General features: G+C 30.8%; 1 protein-coding gene across 2 annotated transcripts in view; it reads right to left on the bottom strand.

The window, feature by feature from the left end:
* Positions 1–271: 271 nt before the first annotated feature.
* The window catches only part of LOC147079647 (UNC93-like protein), a 191,073-nt gene continuing 174,332 nt past the window's right edge, over positions 272–17,012 (bottom strand). For both annotated transcript variants that reach the window (XM_085942784.1, XM_085942791.1), the window contains 3 exons: positions 13,227–13,494; positions 3,806–4,002; positions 272–1,231 (listed from right to left, as the gene is read on the bottom strand). In XM_085942784.1, coding sequence (XP_085798910.1) covers positions 1,121–1,231; positions 3,806–4,002; positions 13,227–13,494 — 576 coding nt within the window. In that variant the 3' untranslated portion in view covers positions 272–1,120. The remainder of the gene's footprint in view (positions 1,232–3,805; positions 4,003–13,226; positions 13,495–17,012) is intronic.

Raw genomic sequence — 17,012 nt, 5'->3', positions numbered from 1 at the left:
AAGCTATTGGTGCACAAAATACTATCTTCAATAATTAACATCTAATTTAAATAATTCTACAAATAAAAAATAAAAACATTAAAATGCTACTTTAAAAATAAGTAAAGATAATAATATAATTTGTATTCAAAACCCAAGTTGAGTTGATACCTGTTCTAAATAATGTTTTAGTGTTAATTGTTAGTTTATAAATTCAAAGTTATTATACTATTTAATAAAATATTGTTAGATATTTGATATATCTAAGTAAGTAAATACTTTTACAAGAAATAGACAAAATCTAAATAACAGTATATGATTTTTATGAAATCAAAAATAGAATTATCGACAATTGAATATATTTATAAAAAAAAAATTGTATGTTTTTAGTATTTTTTAGCTTATTTCGATATATATTAATTGATAGCTTTCATTAAAATTGTTCATTTAAAAATATACAAAGTAAAAGTATTTTTTTGTCTAGTAAATGTGAATAGTTTTGTTTTTTATTCTACTCATATTAGTAAGATTGTCTGTATAAATACCATTTTTTTTGTCAAAAGCTGCCATTTTATTTAGTAAATTGAATTAATTAAAATCACTGGTGGTTCTGTAGACGACCATGGACGTGCATGGTCAGTAGCGCCAACTTAAGTAGGTAAGGAATTTGAATTATCCATAATACTTGATTCACTATTGAAAAGATCATTATTGTAAGTATAATATATATTATAATATAACAAGATATTTAACTTGGTAATATCACTATTTATATTTATATCACTGATTTTATCAGATTTATAAAGACTTTTACAATATAATACACAAACATTAGCTTGTATTAAGTAAGCATTACATTTATTAAAAATATAATATTGTTACAAATAACAAAAATTAATTTATTTTCATAATAAAAATACCAAATTTAAGATACTATTTTATTACTAAATAAAAATTGAATTAAATTGATTGAATATAGTGTTTAAAAAAATATAATCTAGAGATAAAACAGATTTTTTTTTAAATATTGGTATTCGAGTATGATACTTATTTTCTATTGCAATAACATATTTGAGTTTCATTTGTACCAAATGGAAAAAAAACTGCAAATATTTTGGAGAAAACAACATATAATTATTATTTAAAGATGTGTGATGATAATGTCATCATCAATATCGTCCTTCTCATCATCAGTCTCCTCAGGAATTGTCATGTCCTTGGGCTGCTCAGCCATTTTCTTCATTCTGACGGACTGCAATTTAAGTAAACAAAAATTTTATAACATAAAAACTTAACAGCACATCAATACTCCAACTAAATATTATTCGTTTATAGTTTAGACATTATTGGATAATTGAATTTTTAAGTTTATTAATGGTTGCCGGGCGGCTTAAGCGTTCATTTTTTTATATACATAACTATGCCCTTGCTTTTTCGTACGAGGTGGTTGGGAAGGTTAGTTGCATTGATGTGTGGCTAATTATGTTCCTCCATTTATATCTTTCATTTTTTTTATGGCCAGTATTAAATATTTTGTGTAGTGTTCTTGTGTTGTTCTATTGTTTAGTTGCTTAGTACTTCGTGAGGCTTTTGGAGGTCAATTTCATGAATATGCTGTCTACACCGAGACCTGAGAGTCCATCGCTCCCTTTCTAGTATAGGGCAGTTGTTGATGATATGCCACACAGTTTGAGATGTGTTGCCGTCACATGGACAATAGTCATTATGCCTCAATTTAAATCTTTAGGCTCGCACCGCTCCGTGGCCTGTTAGTATCTGTGTGAGTTCGTGTGATATTTTTATGTTTTTGGCAAGAGCGATGGCAGAGTTTATGTTTGGAATAAATTTATGCGTTATTGATCCTGTGGCGGATGTTGTGTATCTGTGATTCCATAGCTCTATTGTGTCTTCGTTTAGTTTTTGTTTTGCGTAACTTAGAGGGAAGTGTGTGTAGGTTGAACGTCTTTTATCTGTTTATCTGTGGCTTGTTTAGCATATTTATCAGCTTCCTCGTTGCCGACTATCCCCGTGTGACTTCTTATCCAGGAGAATCTAGGGTGTGTTCCTATCATTCGAAGCTGTGTTGATAGTGTTAAAATGTCCCTTATTAGTGGGTGTGTGGATGATGGGTTTTGGAGAGCTATCAGACTGGATTGGCTATCTAAGAATATGTTGACATAGTTGTATCTGTGGAACTTTAATCTTTTCAGTGTCTACTCGAGAGATTCTTTGATAAGGCTTCTCCGGCTTAAGCGTAGGACTATAACCCCGTAGGTCCCAGGTTAGAATCCTGGGTCTGGCAAGTACACATATTGTTTTCCAATTTGTGTATGTCAGGGTATGGACCTAATAGGTTGAGCAAGTGGCTGAGATCCATTTCTCGTAAAAAATAAAACCGGTTAACACAAACCTCTACTCTGTGGAAGCCCATAATATGTTCATATTAGGTTCAGACATGGTCGAAAGAAAAAAATAGTGGTTATTATAATTTACGACGAAAAAAATGTGATTATTCAAATAAGGCACAACATTTTTTTAGCATTTGTAATTGAGAATACATAATTTGAAACACCTCAGAAACATACCATCTAAAACCACGATGACCAGAAACCAATGGTTACGGTTTCAAGTCCCGCTCCGAACCAAATTTTCTCAAAAAAATATTTTATAATAAATATGTTTTGATGATCTCCATATTATATATTATAAATATATTTTTATTGTGGACTGAATATATTTACACATTATTTAAGAATGTACCATTTTATTTTTAAAAGAAAATTTTAATTAATCACTCATAAAATTTTTAGAAGTTACATATTGCGTGAAATTACAAATTAATATAGTTTGTGGGTATTTATATTTAAGTAGATGTTTCACCATATTATTATCAACTTGTCGGTTTAGGGATATACATAGACGCCTCATATAATACTATTTCATTTTAATGCATGTACCTTAGATTATAGAAAAATGCATGTACGTATGAAACGAATGGATCTAAATCAAAATATTGTAAAATTGATGACACAATAATAGTACATACTCAATATATATTTAATAATTGTAGATATCAACGGAAAAAATTATAACCGAATTTGCAAACATCCTGATTAATATATCAAGCAATTGCACGATTGAAAATTAATTATTTTGTATTTCATAATAATTAATGAAATATTAAAAACATTAATATTCATTATTTTCAAATAATTTACAAGTCAATGAACTTATATTTGCAATGTGCAACACTATTTATAAAAAAAAAAATTGCAATGATTTTAAAAATATTATTTACTAAATAATATTGAAATAATACTCCTATGAGTCCAACAAGATGATAATGACATTGGTACTTAGATCTTTTAATACAAATTTCATAAACAAATAAATGTAAATTAGTAGCTGAAAACTGAATTCTACATATTGAAAATTCTAGTTCATATATCACTGTTCTTTAGCATATATGTACACTTTAATATTGATAAAAAATATATTATATATTATTATATGTATATATTTTATTATATGTATGGTCGAAAATGAATTGAACATACAATGCAATAAGAGTGTAGGTACATTGCAAATTTGAGTTTCTGTCTTTTTACTTATTCTGCATACATGTCCACTTTAATATTGGGATTTTGTATGTGAGGATAATTCAAAAAAATGACGTAATATCCTAGGTTTTATATGTCATGTTGCAAGCCATTTGAATTTGAATGTTTCTCTGTTAATAGCAAAAACCAAATACAATGACAATAATTTCGAGCCGAAAATTGTTATATCTTTATTAAGTAATGTATTAAATTATTTATTATCTCACCTTTCTCTTGTGAAGTATCTCAACGATGACATAGCCAATGAAACCGATGATCAAAACAGTCATCATGACGTAGAGCTTCATGCGTGCGCAGAGATTGGTGGAGTAAGCGTAGGCAACTACGAATCCTGCTGATTCCCAGAGACGATAATTGGAGAAAGCGGCTTCCTTGTTTCGCCTGAATAGTGTTCCGTATAGACCTATAAAAGCAATAAATCATTCATACTAATATTAATTTGTATACATGGTAACTGATATAAAAAGAAGAACAGTAATTGCAAAAAATTCTAGGTCGAAACTGCAACCAATTTGGAAGAGCAGAAACATTTTTAGCAGCAATTATAATACAACTAGAAAGATCTTTTGGAGAATCTTGAGATTTGGACAGTAGATGCATGATAAAGACAGATGTCATACGCATATGAAATATGGTTGCTGAAAGTCTCGTGGATAGTCAAATGAACCAACAACTTCATAATTAGCGATATCCAGATTCGAGACAGACTCATCATTTTATTTGGTCATACTTTCCGCAGGGAGGACGAAAATCTGGAAAAACGCATAGTATTTGGTCGGTTCGAAGGTCGGAAAAGACGAGAAAGAGCTCTTTATAGATGAACAGATCAACTCTAGAATAGGTAGGCCTTTATAGGACACAGGCTTTGCGTGCTTACAGTTATTTTACACAACAATATAAATGTACAATTAATATTAATTACCTACTATTTTACAACGTTTTTATTAGCTCGTATTTCGTTGCAATCGATTTTTAACTATCTTTCCGACTAACTAGACATTTGAAATTTTTAGAATATATCAGAAAATGAGGCCAATGCATTCTTTTATTACTTTTAGCCATCTTTAAGTACAATTGAATTCATTTTCAGTTAATTCTGTTTTGTATGAAAAGTTATTTCGGAAGAAATCCGTAATCCGATCCACTATTATTGGTTGCTAAGTGGGTGGCCCTAGTAACTAAATGTTCCTATGGAAATCAAAATGGCATTTTAGTATTCTGTATTTGTTTGTTTGTTTTTTATTTACTTCATATCAAGTACAAGTTTGAGCATATTGAGCATAATACATAATATATATATATATATATATATATATATATATATATATATATATATATATATATTACATAATATTTTTATTAATTATTGAAGGTACAGAAGAGATTTTTTCATACTACCTATTAACATTTTATTCTAATAAACCTTATTCGTTTTTTTCAAAATAGATATTTAAAGATAGATTGTTAACAAGTATGTTGGCATGAGTTATTCCATGACACGAACTTACAGCTATATTTGGCAGTTAGGGGAAAATATATTCTTAATATAATAAAGTATATCTTTTATTCAATTGATAATTATTAATAGCCAAAATTAACACAATTTGATAAATATTTCATGTAAAAACTACTAGTTAATTTCGTCGTCGAGGTGTTTTAAGTTTGTTATTATCATTCTCTGTAATAATATGTTACATTAAATTATGCAAGTACAGTGTAATAATATTACGATAAAAGATATTTTCTTTAGACTCTAGAATTCAAATATTTAATTATCTATAACGTAATATCAACATGAACTTGATTAGGTATTACAGTTTTTTAACCTTGTCAACGTGTTTTTAGTCTTTACTTTGTAATAGGTAAATAAATATAAGATAATAATGTTTTATAATGACTTGTGTCCATATTTTTATATAAGAATTATATTTAAAAGATTTCTTTCATAATAATTATTTATAAAGGAATTATATAGACATGTATAAACCATAAATATATATAATGATCTTATGGCACAATAAAATGTAATATCAAGGAAAAACACAAAACTCTTCCCTTTAATATTAATTTATATAATATTGTTAATGTGTGTTAATTTATATAATATTGTTAATGTGTGGACAAAATTTGTAAGCAATGCAATAAATATGAATTTATTTATATTATTAATAAATTTAAATATTACGCGGCGTTCATTATTAAATAATATTAAACTAATCAATAATATCAGATTAAAATTATTTTTAAAGTGATGATATTTATGGTAGGTAGCTCTATCAGTGCTTTTGTCAGCTAGCTATTTTTTATAATACATCAATTGTTTGGGATGATTTTTGACTATATAATATAAATTTTTGCCAATGGGTTTTTGCGTACTAATAAACATAATAATTTATTACTTACTCATTTTCTATATATTAAGATTATATTAGATCACCATTCGATCATAAAAGTATCATATTATGGGCTTCCACATAGTAGAGGTTGCATTAACAGATTTTTGTTTTAACGATAAATGGATATTAGCCACTTGTCCAAACAAACCTACATTGAAAAACAATCCTATATGAATTTTCCAGACTCAGGATATGAACCCGGAGCCCATGACATTATAACCTCACGAGTTACCGCTAGGTATCCAATATTGAATTGAGAATAATTAACTTTACTTACTTATATAATTGTCTTGACATATTATTTTTGGTGATTCTACGATATGAGTTGACGCTCTTGTTCTTGACAGTTTTTTTGGCTTATAGAGCCGTCTTCACAGTAAACGATCATTTTAATTAATAACAACTTTGATTCAAAATGATTGTTATGAAGTTTTACCATATTGTAAAAAGTAATTTAATTGTTAACATGTTGAACCTGTAATATTATTTAAAATACAAATCATGATGACCTCTGCCCCAGCCCACAGTGATAACGGTCAGTAAGTACTGCAACGATTAATTCCAGAAGAAGCTCTATCTATATAGCAACCACCGTACATTTGATTGTGTTACCCTAAGAGAATCGTCTGTCCGCATGGGAAGTGAGTCCATCCTCTGGAGCTCTCAAAGAATCGGCAGGTAAGGCCAATAGAGAGTCTCCCGTCCGGAGCTAGTCTTGAGTACTAAGCATGGAGAATCCTTAAGGCGATACATCAGTGAAACGGCAAATAATTTTCAACTATAGGCGCGACGAAATTTTGGACTTGCTGCCATTCGGAGAGAGAACGTCGAGCTGGGAACACGTCAATTTGTTTCGTGATGGCGACGGGGGTATTAATTCTTAAATCGTGTAAAGATGACTAAAAACGTTACCCATTTACATTAAAAGGATAACATGTGTATGAATATATTATTATTGTTACTAATAGAACATACGTTAAAGTGCCCACCACCACCCGTCATATATGCACAACCGTGGATATGCACGGCCGCTTTCTATGACGCTTTAAACGTGTCTGAAAGAAGTGATTTTAAGTGCTTATTCCTTCCCGAGACGGAGCCGCACGGGACTGATGCTGCAACCATGCACCGTAGTGCTTAAAGAAGAAAGTTAAGAAAGAAAATGTTTGTTTTTGGACTGGCTCTGCTGTCCGCTGACGTTAAGCGCTTTGTGTACCCGCATACTGAGTGTCACGAATTGAAATGGATGAGTCTACGGAAGAGTCGGGACTATCCCGCTCCCCATACGACGCTGCAAATTTCTCAAATGCCGCAAAGTTGGCCTATAAACAGAACATTACATGGACGCATTTTGGATTTATATGACAAATTATATTTCGTTTGGCATGCATCATTTGCACCCGCGACCCGCAATCCGCGCATCGCCTAGCCACGATCTTTTTAGACCGTGCCTCAACTGAGGTATAACCTTTATATACTAGTAACCATGGTAAGTATGATGAAATGGAGGTTCTCCAATAAATTATGTAAGTAAGTCCTACGAAATGCAGAGCAACCTATTTATATGCAAAGTAAAATGTAATTTAAACGAGAGGCGAGAAAAATTATGTCGCCTTTGTTATTTTATAGAATAATACGTCGTACAATAGTCATTTAAGATTCGCAATTAAGTAATAATTGTAGATATCAAGTTATTGAGGTTATGCATATCTCTTAATTTAAATTTATATGAACGGTTCTCGTTACTCTCGTTTTATATTATAACTTATAACACACGGGGATATGTTGGAGGTTATCCTAATATATATTTTTACGAATATTGTATAGTATTGGTTAACATACGCCTAAGCTGTTGAGTTCTTTCACCTGATAAAATACACGTTGTAAAAACAGTTTCATAGACTGCTGATTTACCGCCATACACAAAATGTATAAACGGAGTTCCTATATAGCTATAATTTATCTGCCTATTGTATTATATAGGAAATGAGTTAATGTATCAGATTCAGTAATCAGTAGTATAATTAAAAGCAGCATAAATTTAGTTGCCTAGTAATAGTATTAAGGCGGTGATATATTGTTATTGTTTTTTTGGCCCTTTCTACTATAATACCAGTACCTATAAAAATAGGTGCTTATCAAATGACCTTCTCGTCGTCACCTATTGACCTATCGCACCTAGCCTCCCATTCAGGAAATAGTTTAAATGTGTTATAAATTATTATATTTTTCAACATAATATTGTTTACTGATTCTAATACAGCAAATTACCAATATAAAAACATCATTAATAATTATATGAACAACTGGGGAATATTTTAGATTACGATTGTCAAACGTTTTTTGGGATTGAGATCTTTATGTTATTTTTCATTATTACATGAATTGGTGTAATATAAGTCTGCCAAAATATACTTATTTTTTAATTCACGTGAAAGTTTATCTTAAATTCTTTAGCATAACTAATGTACAAAAATGATTTTTGATACCAAGATTCGAACTTTCTAAACAAATGTCACTATTCCAATTTTACATATTATTTAAAGTTCCGCTTAATAAAGCTTAGTATTTTATTGATTAGGGTAGTGGTTTAAAAACTATAACGTTTCACGACGCTCTAAGTGAGTAAAGATTTTTTCACGGCGCCCTAAAAATACCGATAATATGCCTATATTAAAATAATTCCAATCTACGAAATCTACTTTTAAACATTGTATTATTTTATTATTTTTTTTTATTTGCCACCCAAAGCAGAATATTACATGTATATCCCCATTCGACGTCAATAGGTCAGCCTATTGTTCATCCCGCATTTATTCAAATTTTTGGATCAAACTAGACATAGCAACTTTCATTTCTTTCAGGAATCCGGAATTGAAAGTGTTTTTGAAATTAGGTACCTAAGCCAAGATATTATTATGTGCTTTCAAAAACAAAAATGTCACATCAGAAAATAGTTTATTTAAAACGATAGCATTTATCAACATATTATAGAATTATTCAGAGAAAACTCTCAAATCTCTATATATATAAAAATCTCGTGTCACGATGTTTGTGGTCGCACTCCTCCGAAATTGCTCAACCGATTTTTATGATTTTTTTTATGTATATTTGTTAGGTATGAGAATAGGTCAACAAGTATATTTCATACCGCTAGGTGATTAGGGTATCTCTATCCAGAAAAAAATTTCTTTTATTTTTTTGACATTTTCTTTTTGTATTTTTTTTATTATTTGGCATCAGAAAATACCTATAACCTCAAATTTTCATCTTCCTACCCCGACCCTCCCATTTTTTCAATTGCGATTTTATTATTTTTGCATGAACAAATTTAACCGTCGTTCGTATTTCAAACAGAACGAAATTATTTATGTTGTTGAATGACAGATAGCGCTACGTTATGTTTGTGTATCACGCAATGTCGGCCATATTTGCCGGCCTTTCTGATTGCCGTGATTTGTAAATACTATGCTCATTCCTTCTTTTTTATTCGTAGATTACAATCTATGGGTATCAAAATTTGTCTTCATTTTACTTTTCCAAATTTTGGCCAAAAAGTGCAAATTTCTAGAATTGGCGTTCTAAAGGTTTATAATTATTATCGTACATAGGACATAAATCAAAATATAATACTAATTATAATGATTATAATACGTCCGTCAGCTGTGAAAATACCGTTATTTTCCGTGTTGAGAAGGGTGTCGATCGGCGATTAGCCATTTCGAAGCTCTATCCAATTTAGACTGCATAAGGGAAGAGCAGTCTTATTAAATTAAATTATCTTATCACATGAAGAAAAACGCCCACGAAACATATACTTTTCTTATTAGTGGCCGTATATTAATCGCTATAATTTTTGAATAAAAATCCACACACTTTGGACACTACTGAGTTAGTGGATTTATATTGCGTATTTTTTTAAATGGCAACATGTTATCAATAAAATGCAATAATATACTTAATATTATATGTATTAGGTAACTAGTCTACTTATTGCACATTGAGCAGTTTCGACATATTTTAAACGAATAAATTAATTGCGTCATAATTAAACAAACGCAGTTGTAAATAGTGCTTTGACGCAAGTCGACATAATTTTACGCTCTATTGTATATTACAGGCGTGGTCAACACATGTATTAATTGCGGCCGAGTGCCCAACCACGCAATAATATTTGTGTCTACGGAGGCGATATTCATAATTTTTGACAACATCTCAATTTTATGCTCTGTGATCTAATAGGTTTTAAAATATTTTACATTCAAAATGAGTGTTTTTTCATTTAAAACTGCATCAATCGTGATTACTAGGATAAATGACTGAATATTTTTTTTTAAAATACTATCAAAGATCTCAAAATCATTTTAATTTAATATATAAATTGAAAAAAAGGTATGTAGTTAAATACCCTGCAATAATTATAAAATTATTTTATAAAATTTCACACTTTGATGTTAGACATAATGATTTAATTTTAAAACAAAATGGTTTGTTTCTATGTTTGATTTTTAAAGCAAATTTAAATTTGAATTGTATTGCAGAAACCATCTATATAAACGCGATCTGACCTAATTATAGCTACCGTAGAAGATTTTCATAAAAAATATTTTCAGAGATTTCTGAAAATAATAACATAATAATCAGATCATGCCCCCTACATCTTGAAGCGGGCCTCCAGACTAGGATCTTTGACTGACCCCCTAAAGGCAGTGTGACGCTCTATAGTAGCGTTTTCCAAATATTGTTCGAGGTAAAATTGAGGGCATTCAGTGTATTTTGGCGATGTTTTATGTTTATGAATACCTACATCCACTTGAATTATGGAGTTGTGAGTATATACACAATAATCAAAAATTGTATTGCACAACCACTACTTTCGAAGCGAAATAGCGCCGCAGGCGACTTTTTTACTGTTACTCTAAATTTGTGTTGTGCGTTTATCTCACTCATCTATTCGACCCATCACGCTAGGCCCACCTGATCCCGGGTTCTCAGGCTATGGCCATGCATCAGACATTATGTTTGTCGGGAAAAATTTACAATCATTTCAAATCGACATACTTATGTACCTACTTAGGCTTTTTCATATTTTAAATGAAAGAAAATAAATCAGAGTGAATATGTATTATGGTAATCATTCTACACTCTAATATATTATATATTTCTTCTTATATTAAGTGATATTTTAATTTACTATCTATGTAAAATATAATTAATTTGGTAGATAGCTTGAGACGTTTTTTAAAATGCTAAAATTCAGTCATAAAAACAATCAAGTTGCAGCACCCCTGATATATTACAATCTTGCAGCGCAGGCGTAAATTTCTGGTATATACCTCCTTACTGCAAAATTCCGATTCTGCAATTTATTTACAGTCACTTAAAACTAATAAAAACAGATTTCTATAGCAAATATTATGTGGAAAATAAGAAAAAAAATATTTACTTTTTATACAAACAATATTATTTTATGAAAAGGCGACACTCTAAATACATACAATTAACAAATACTCATCTTCTATGACGTAAACTTTTATTTTTATTTATTCAAAAAGATTTTTTTATCATAATATCACATTAAATATGATTTTACAGTATTAAAATATAGAATGATTTGTGTTTTTATTATAATTTATTATTTTTTAATAAACAGCCTTAATGTGAAGGAGAATCTTAATAATATAAAAATTAATTATTATTAGTCTTTTAATAATTAATTATTATTGATGTTAATATATACACAATCTCGCACGATTTTGCATTTGATACGTCAATTTTTTAAAGGTGCGGCCAAAAATGTATTAACATTTGCTTATAATCATCATTTGATTGATTGCTGACATTCTCACAACGTAGGTCATGACTTTAAATCTTTAAAATATGAATAAGTGTGGTAAAATATCCTTCCGAATGAACCAGAATGTTTATAAATTTAATGTACAAATTAGATTTATTATTATTTACACTTGTAAAAAATACCTATTACTATAATGCATTGGCGAATACTTATATTTACCGATTTGTCCTAAGTATTTTTTGTGAGTCAAGTTTAAACGTTAAATAGTTGTCTTCAGCGTTGCCAATTTAGTGTTTTTCTTGCCAAATCTAGCATTTTTCGATAAGCATCTGGCTTGCAAAAAACACATCTGGCTTATGGCGTTTTTACTAGCATTTTTTGATGCCTTCAATAGCTATAAATGTGCTGAAAATATGCTAGATATTTAGTTTATTTATTTTAATACTCATCAAACTCTAAGCCTATCTAATTGAAATAAGTATGTCGGTACCTATTTTAGTAGCGTGGGAACACAATGACATATGGAAATATTGTGTTGACACAATATAGGTATTTGTTGTCAATTTTGAAATATATTTATGTTAAAGTGTGTGATTTTTACTCGTATAGACATTTTTTTTCGATTTTTACACTTTTTTTCGATACGCGAAAGGAAAAACACTAACTTTCGTTCTTGGTAGAATTAGTACATTTACTTGCAATTTTATTTTCACAAAATCTAGCGTTTTTTCCTGTGTTCGCACCCCGTCTGGCATGTTTTTGTCAACGACAGTTGGCAACACTGGTTGTCATATTCATATTACGATTAAAAATATAATATTATCTTTAGCAACTTGACCAACCATTATTTAAGAATGGTTTCATAATTTTTGGTGTCACTTTTATATAATCTCATCATCATCATCATCAGGGGTGCGACAACCTGGTGTGGGTCTTGGCCTCCTCCAACAGCTCCCTCCACCTGTCCCTATCTAGTGTGGCCGCTTTCCAATTCGGTACCCCTAGAACACGGCAGTCACTGGCAGCTCCATCCAACCAGCGAATCTTTGGCCTGCCTCTTCTTCTACGCCCCATTGGATTGCCGGACTCTCTCTTTGCCGGTTCATTGCCATTCATACGGTGCACATGACCTAGCCATCGCAGTCTCCCAATCGTTATTGATTGAACTGTGCTGCAATCTTCGTATAGCCCGTAGAGCTCAGCATTATATCTTCTCCTCCAATTGGTGCCGTCCCCGATCGGTCTATATATACGGCGGAGAATTTTTCTTTCAAAAATGTTCAGGGCTTGTTAATTCGCGATTAGGGAGTTAATGTCCAGGTTTCCGATGCGTAGGTGAGCACTGGCTTTACAAGTGTCTTTTATATAATCTACTTATCTTAAATTTCGCCTTAAATAATAAATTAAATAAAATAAATAATAAATTTTACAAACCGTTGACTTGCGTTTGCCAGACAGCGTCACCGACTCCCCAAAGCCCTGAGATGGTAAAGAATATGAGGGGGCTGTCAGGGTGCGGCTTCCACATCAAGAGCACTCCGATCAGGCAAATGTGGACAATAGCTCCGAGAACTATTATCGGGAAGCGGCCGACAAACTTCATCATGGATCCGAAGATCAGGGAACAGATGGCGTTCACCACTCCGAAACAGATCATTACGTATCCAATGGAATGTATTCCTAAAGCGCATGATACGTAAGCCTGAAAAAAAATAATTTTCAAAAATAAATATCTTGTATTATGGGTAGATTGGACAAAATATAAAAAAAGTAAAAAAAAAACAATATATAAGTGTTTAAGGGGGATCATATATGCCAACAGAGAATCTAGCAGAAAAATACGAAACTTGCAATTTGAATTTTTTTTTTGATAATTTACAATTTCAACTGTAATAAATATGTATCTGAAAACATTAAAAAGATTTTTTTTAAATTCAAAGATAAACTTACAATTGCAAAAAAATGTAATAAAATGTGAATTCGTTGCAGGGTCATCTTATTATTACATTATATTTTATGGTCATATTTATTATTAAAATTTCGTTTATTAAGTTAAAAATTTTTTGACGATTACATTTTTGACTAATTCATCGTTTTAATATTTTTTATATTTATTTTAAAAAACATCGATTTTTATAAAAATATAAATGTGTATAACTTGAAATCCTTTTTATTTATATAGGTTCTCTGTTGGCATATAGGATCCCCCTTGTCAGTTTGGTTGCAAATGAGATAAGTAATCGGTTTTTAAATAAATCACAGTTTTCAAAATACCCTTGCTTAGAAGTTAATATGTGTATCATTTTTTTATTACTTTTACATTTAAACATTACATTAAATTTTTATATTCAATGTTTTGAATAAAAAAAATTACTTAGAGTTAGTTTCTAAAAGTAGATTTCCAATATTAACGCAATTTGTGAAGCGCTTCATCTGCGTGAATACTAAATAATTTCGTCTCGATTAGGTAAGACGCAGGTGGCTGAATTGGTACAGTGGTGTATATAATACAATGGTTGTGGTACTGACGTTCCTTACCAAAGTGCCGCCTTCAGGCAGACTTAGAAAGACATCTCTTTTAATTTTTAGTCTCAAAATTGTAGATATGCTTAATTGTTAGATACATACTTACAAAATTTAAAAACAAGACGGATGCAATAGTAATACTAGAAAAAAATACTTATATTTTATATAATCTACTGAGGATTAGAGCATATCTAATATCTACTCTTAAAGAATAGTGCTATTGGGTACATGGAGGTCTGCTGCGCTGAAGCCGAAGCTTGGAGGCCCCCTTGTGCTTTTTTTAAACTAAGATGTCTTTACTTTCGAACGAAACCATCGCATCGTATGTTTCACGGAAATCTGCCACAGTTTTTAAAAGTTATAATGATCGTAGTCATTACTTTATCGCCACAATTCATACTTAAGCAACGCATGCCATGCCTACCCCCACGGTACGTTACTGGGTTGCGGGGTAGACTTCATTATTTTTGTTCAAATATTTTTCTAGTAGGTATATTTACCAATATATTATGTATTTTGGCTTTTTTATTGTCTCATTTTTCAAATATTCAGATTCTTATTTCACACAAAGAATAAGAAGATGGATAATTTGGCATTACTAATAAAAAATAAGTTGTGCATCGCTGTTATACTATGTTAGACAGTTAGATCAATCGTCCCGTAAGTTACGCGGTCAATGATAGCGATTATATTGTATTTAAAAAATATGTTTCATGGTTTGTCATCATTAATCACTATACATCAAAATAATTGGTTTTTTTCTAGCAATGTTATTGTTATTAATGTTATTATGGTCGGTCTGTTTCAATCATTTACAACATCATCAATCACAATATAAAAAATAAAAATAAAAACATACTAATATGCAATGTACCATCGACATACATATGCTCAAATTACACCGCAGATTCACCGAACGTCTGTCCCGATTGCCCCCGATCGTACCAAAACAAATTTCTATTTTGGCCACGACTCCAGTGAATAATTATTGTGAAAAGTGCTATTTAAAATTGGATGCAATCGGCACAGACGATCGGCGTCAGAATCTGGTAGTGTAATTTGGTCTTAAAATAATAATTGCCTTTTGGGTAGAGCTTATGATTTCTCGACTTTTTTAACTTATCGAGATTCTTCGAGAATTATTTTTCTCAAGAATTCGAAATTGTTTTTTTCTTAATTTTTCGTTATTATTACGAAATTACCTTTTCTTGTTATTGTTTCGTGTCAATTCAAAAAAATCCGGTGAGATTAAAAGACGAGACCTTTCTTAAACTATTCCGTCTAAACAAAAAAATACAGGAAAATTTCACAAATACAAAACAAAAGAATCAAAAGTCGAGAGCTTCATTGTTACCAAGATATCAAATTTTCTTGGCCACTGACAATTTCTTCTTTTTCGAGAATCTCAGTGATGATTTCTCGAGAAATATGATAAGTCTCGAAATTTAAAAAAAAATACTTCTCGAGTTCCTAGCGACTGCAATATAATGAAAAATTGAAGAATACAACATAATACCCACATAACTTTACTACCGCAACGCAAGTGATTTTTTTACTAGTCGAGGAATAAAATATTAGGTAGGTACTTATATGGGAAAGTTACTTTTTATCATAATTTAAGAATAGAGGATGATCTAATAGAAAATATGTGGTTAATAAGTTGTGAACGAAAGATTTAAATTTTGCCGAATTTTGTAAGTATTTTTATCCGCAAGACAATTTCCAAATACCTACCTAATGATAATAAATAATAATCTGATACCTTAATTTATTTATCATTTAGTTAAGAGAACAATTTTATTATTCCCCGACTGAATTTAATCGGAAAACACTGCCCAATAGGATTTTTGATAACTTAATGAGTTTTAATGATGATATAACAGGATAAATTAATTAGGAATGTGCCTAATAAAATATTAGTTGTATGGACATTGAAGCTAATCCCTCCAAACCAAAACCCGCCCCGCACCAGACTCGGTCTTAATCGAGCGTATTACGGGACCCTACAGTGGCGAGATGAAGCATCTATTTCAATTTTGCCTGCGAATGCCCTGGGAGAAAACACCCAAGACTGAGGTTGCTACGCTCAAAGTGAGCTAGCAACAATCTATATTTTATAAAGTCGTTTCTGTCATCTGTCTTTTTTTAACCGGCCGACTAGGCGCGTTTTCCTAACGCAACATGGCGCAACGGATTCGAAAATTTAAAAGGGGGCCTCCGAAGAGTTAAAACCTTCCACTCAGTTATTAAATTATATTGAAATTTAAAAAAATCCATAGTTCTCATCTCACAAGCTGAGTGGGAAAAGGTATTACCCAAAACGTAACTAAATACCTGAATTCTAATAGCTCTTGATTAGAAGTAAAAATAGGTTAATTAAGTAAGTAGATATGAACGAAAATTGATTTTCGGTACCCCATTTCACCCATCATATATGTACAGCCATGGATATGCAGGGCCGCCTAGATACGAACGGTTAACAAATATTAGTTTGTTCATTTTTTATCGTAGAGGGCCTCAAAATCAGTCGGGCCTCTACGTCACTAAACGCGCTAACATGGCCGTGCTATTAATTATCACTGGAAATATATTGTGCAAACTGATTCAAAAATGACAAGGTACCTACATATTACCTGCTACGATTCTTATTTACTTTGCTGTTCCAAATATTTTTAAACGTGGCATTGTTCCGGA

The sequence above is a fragment of the Rhyacophila brunnea genome, unplaced genomic scaffold (genome assembly GCF_057557595.1).
Source record: "Rhyacophila brunnea isolate RB1 unplaced genomic scaffold, BYU_Rbru_1.0 scaffold_1, whole genome shotgun sequence".
NCBI classification, from domain to species: Eukaryota; Metazoa; Arthropoda; class Insecta; order Trichoptera; family Rhyacophilidae; genus Rhyacophila; species Rhyacophila brunnea.
This window is presented reverse-complemented; position numbering and strand designations above follow the sequence as displayed.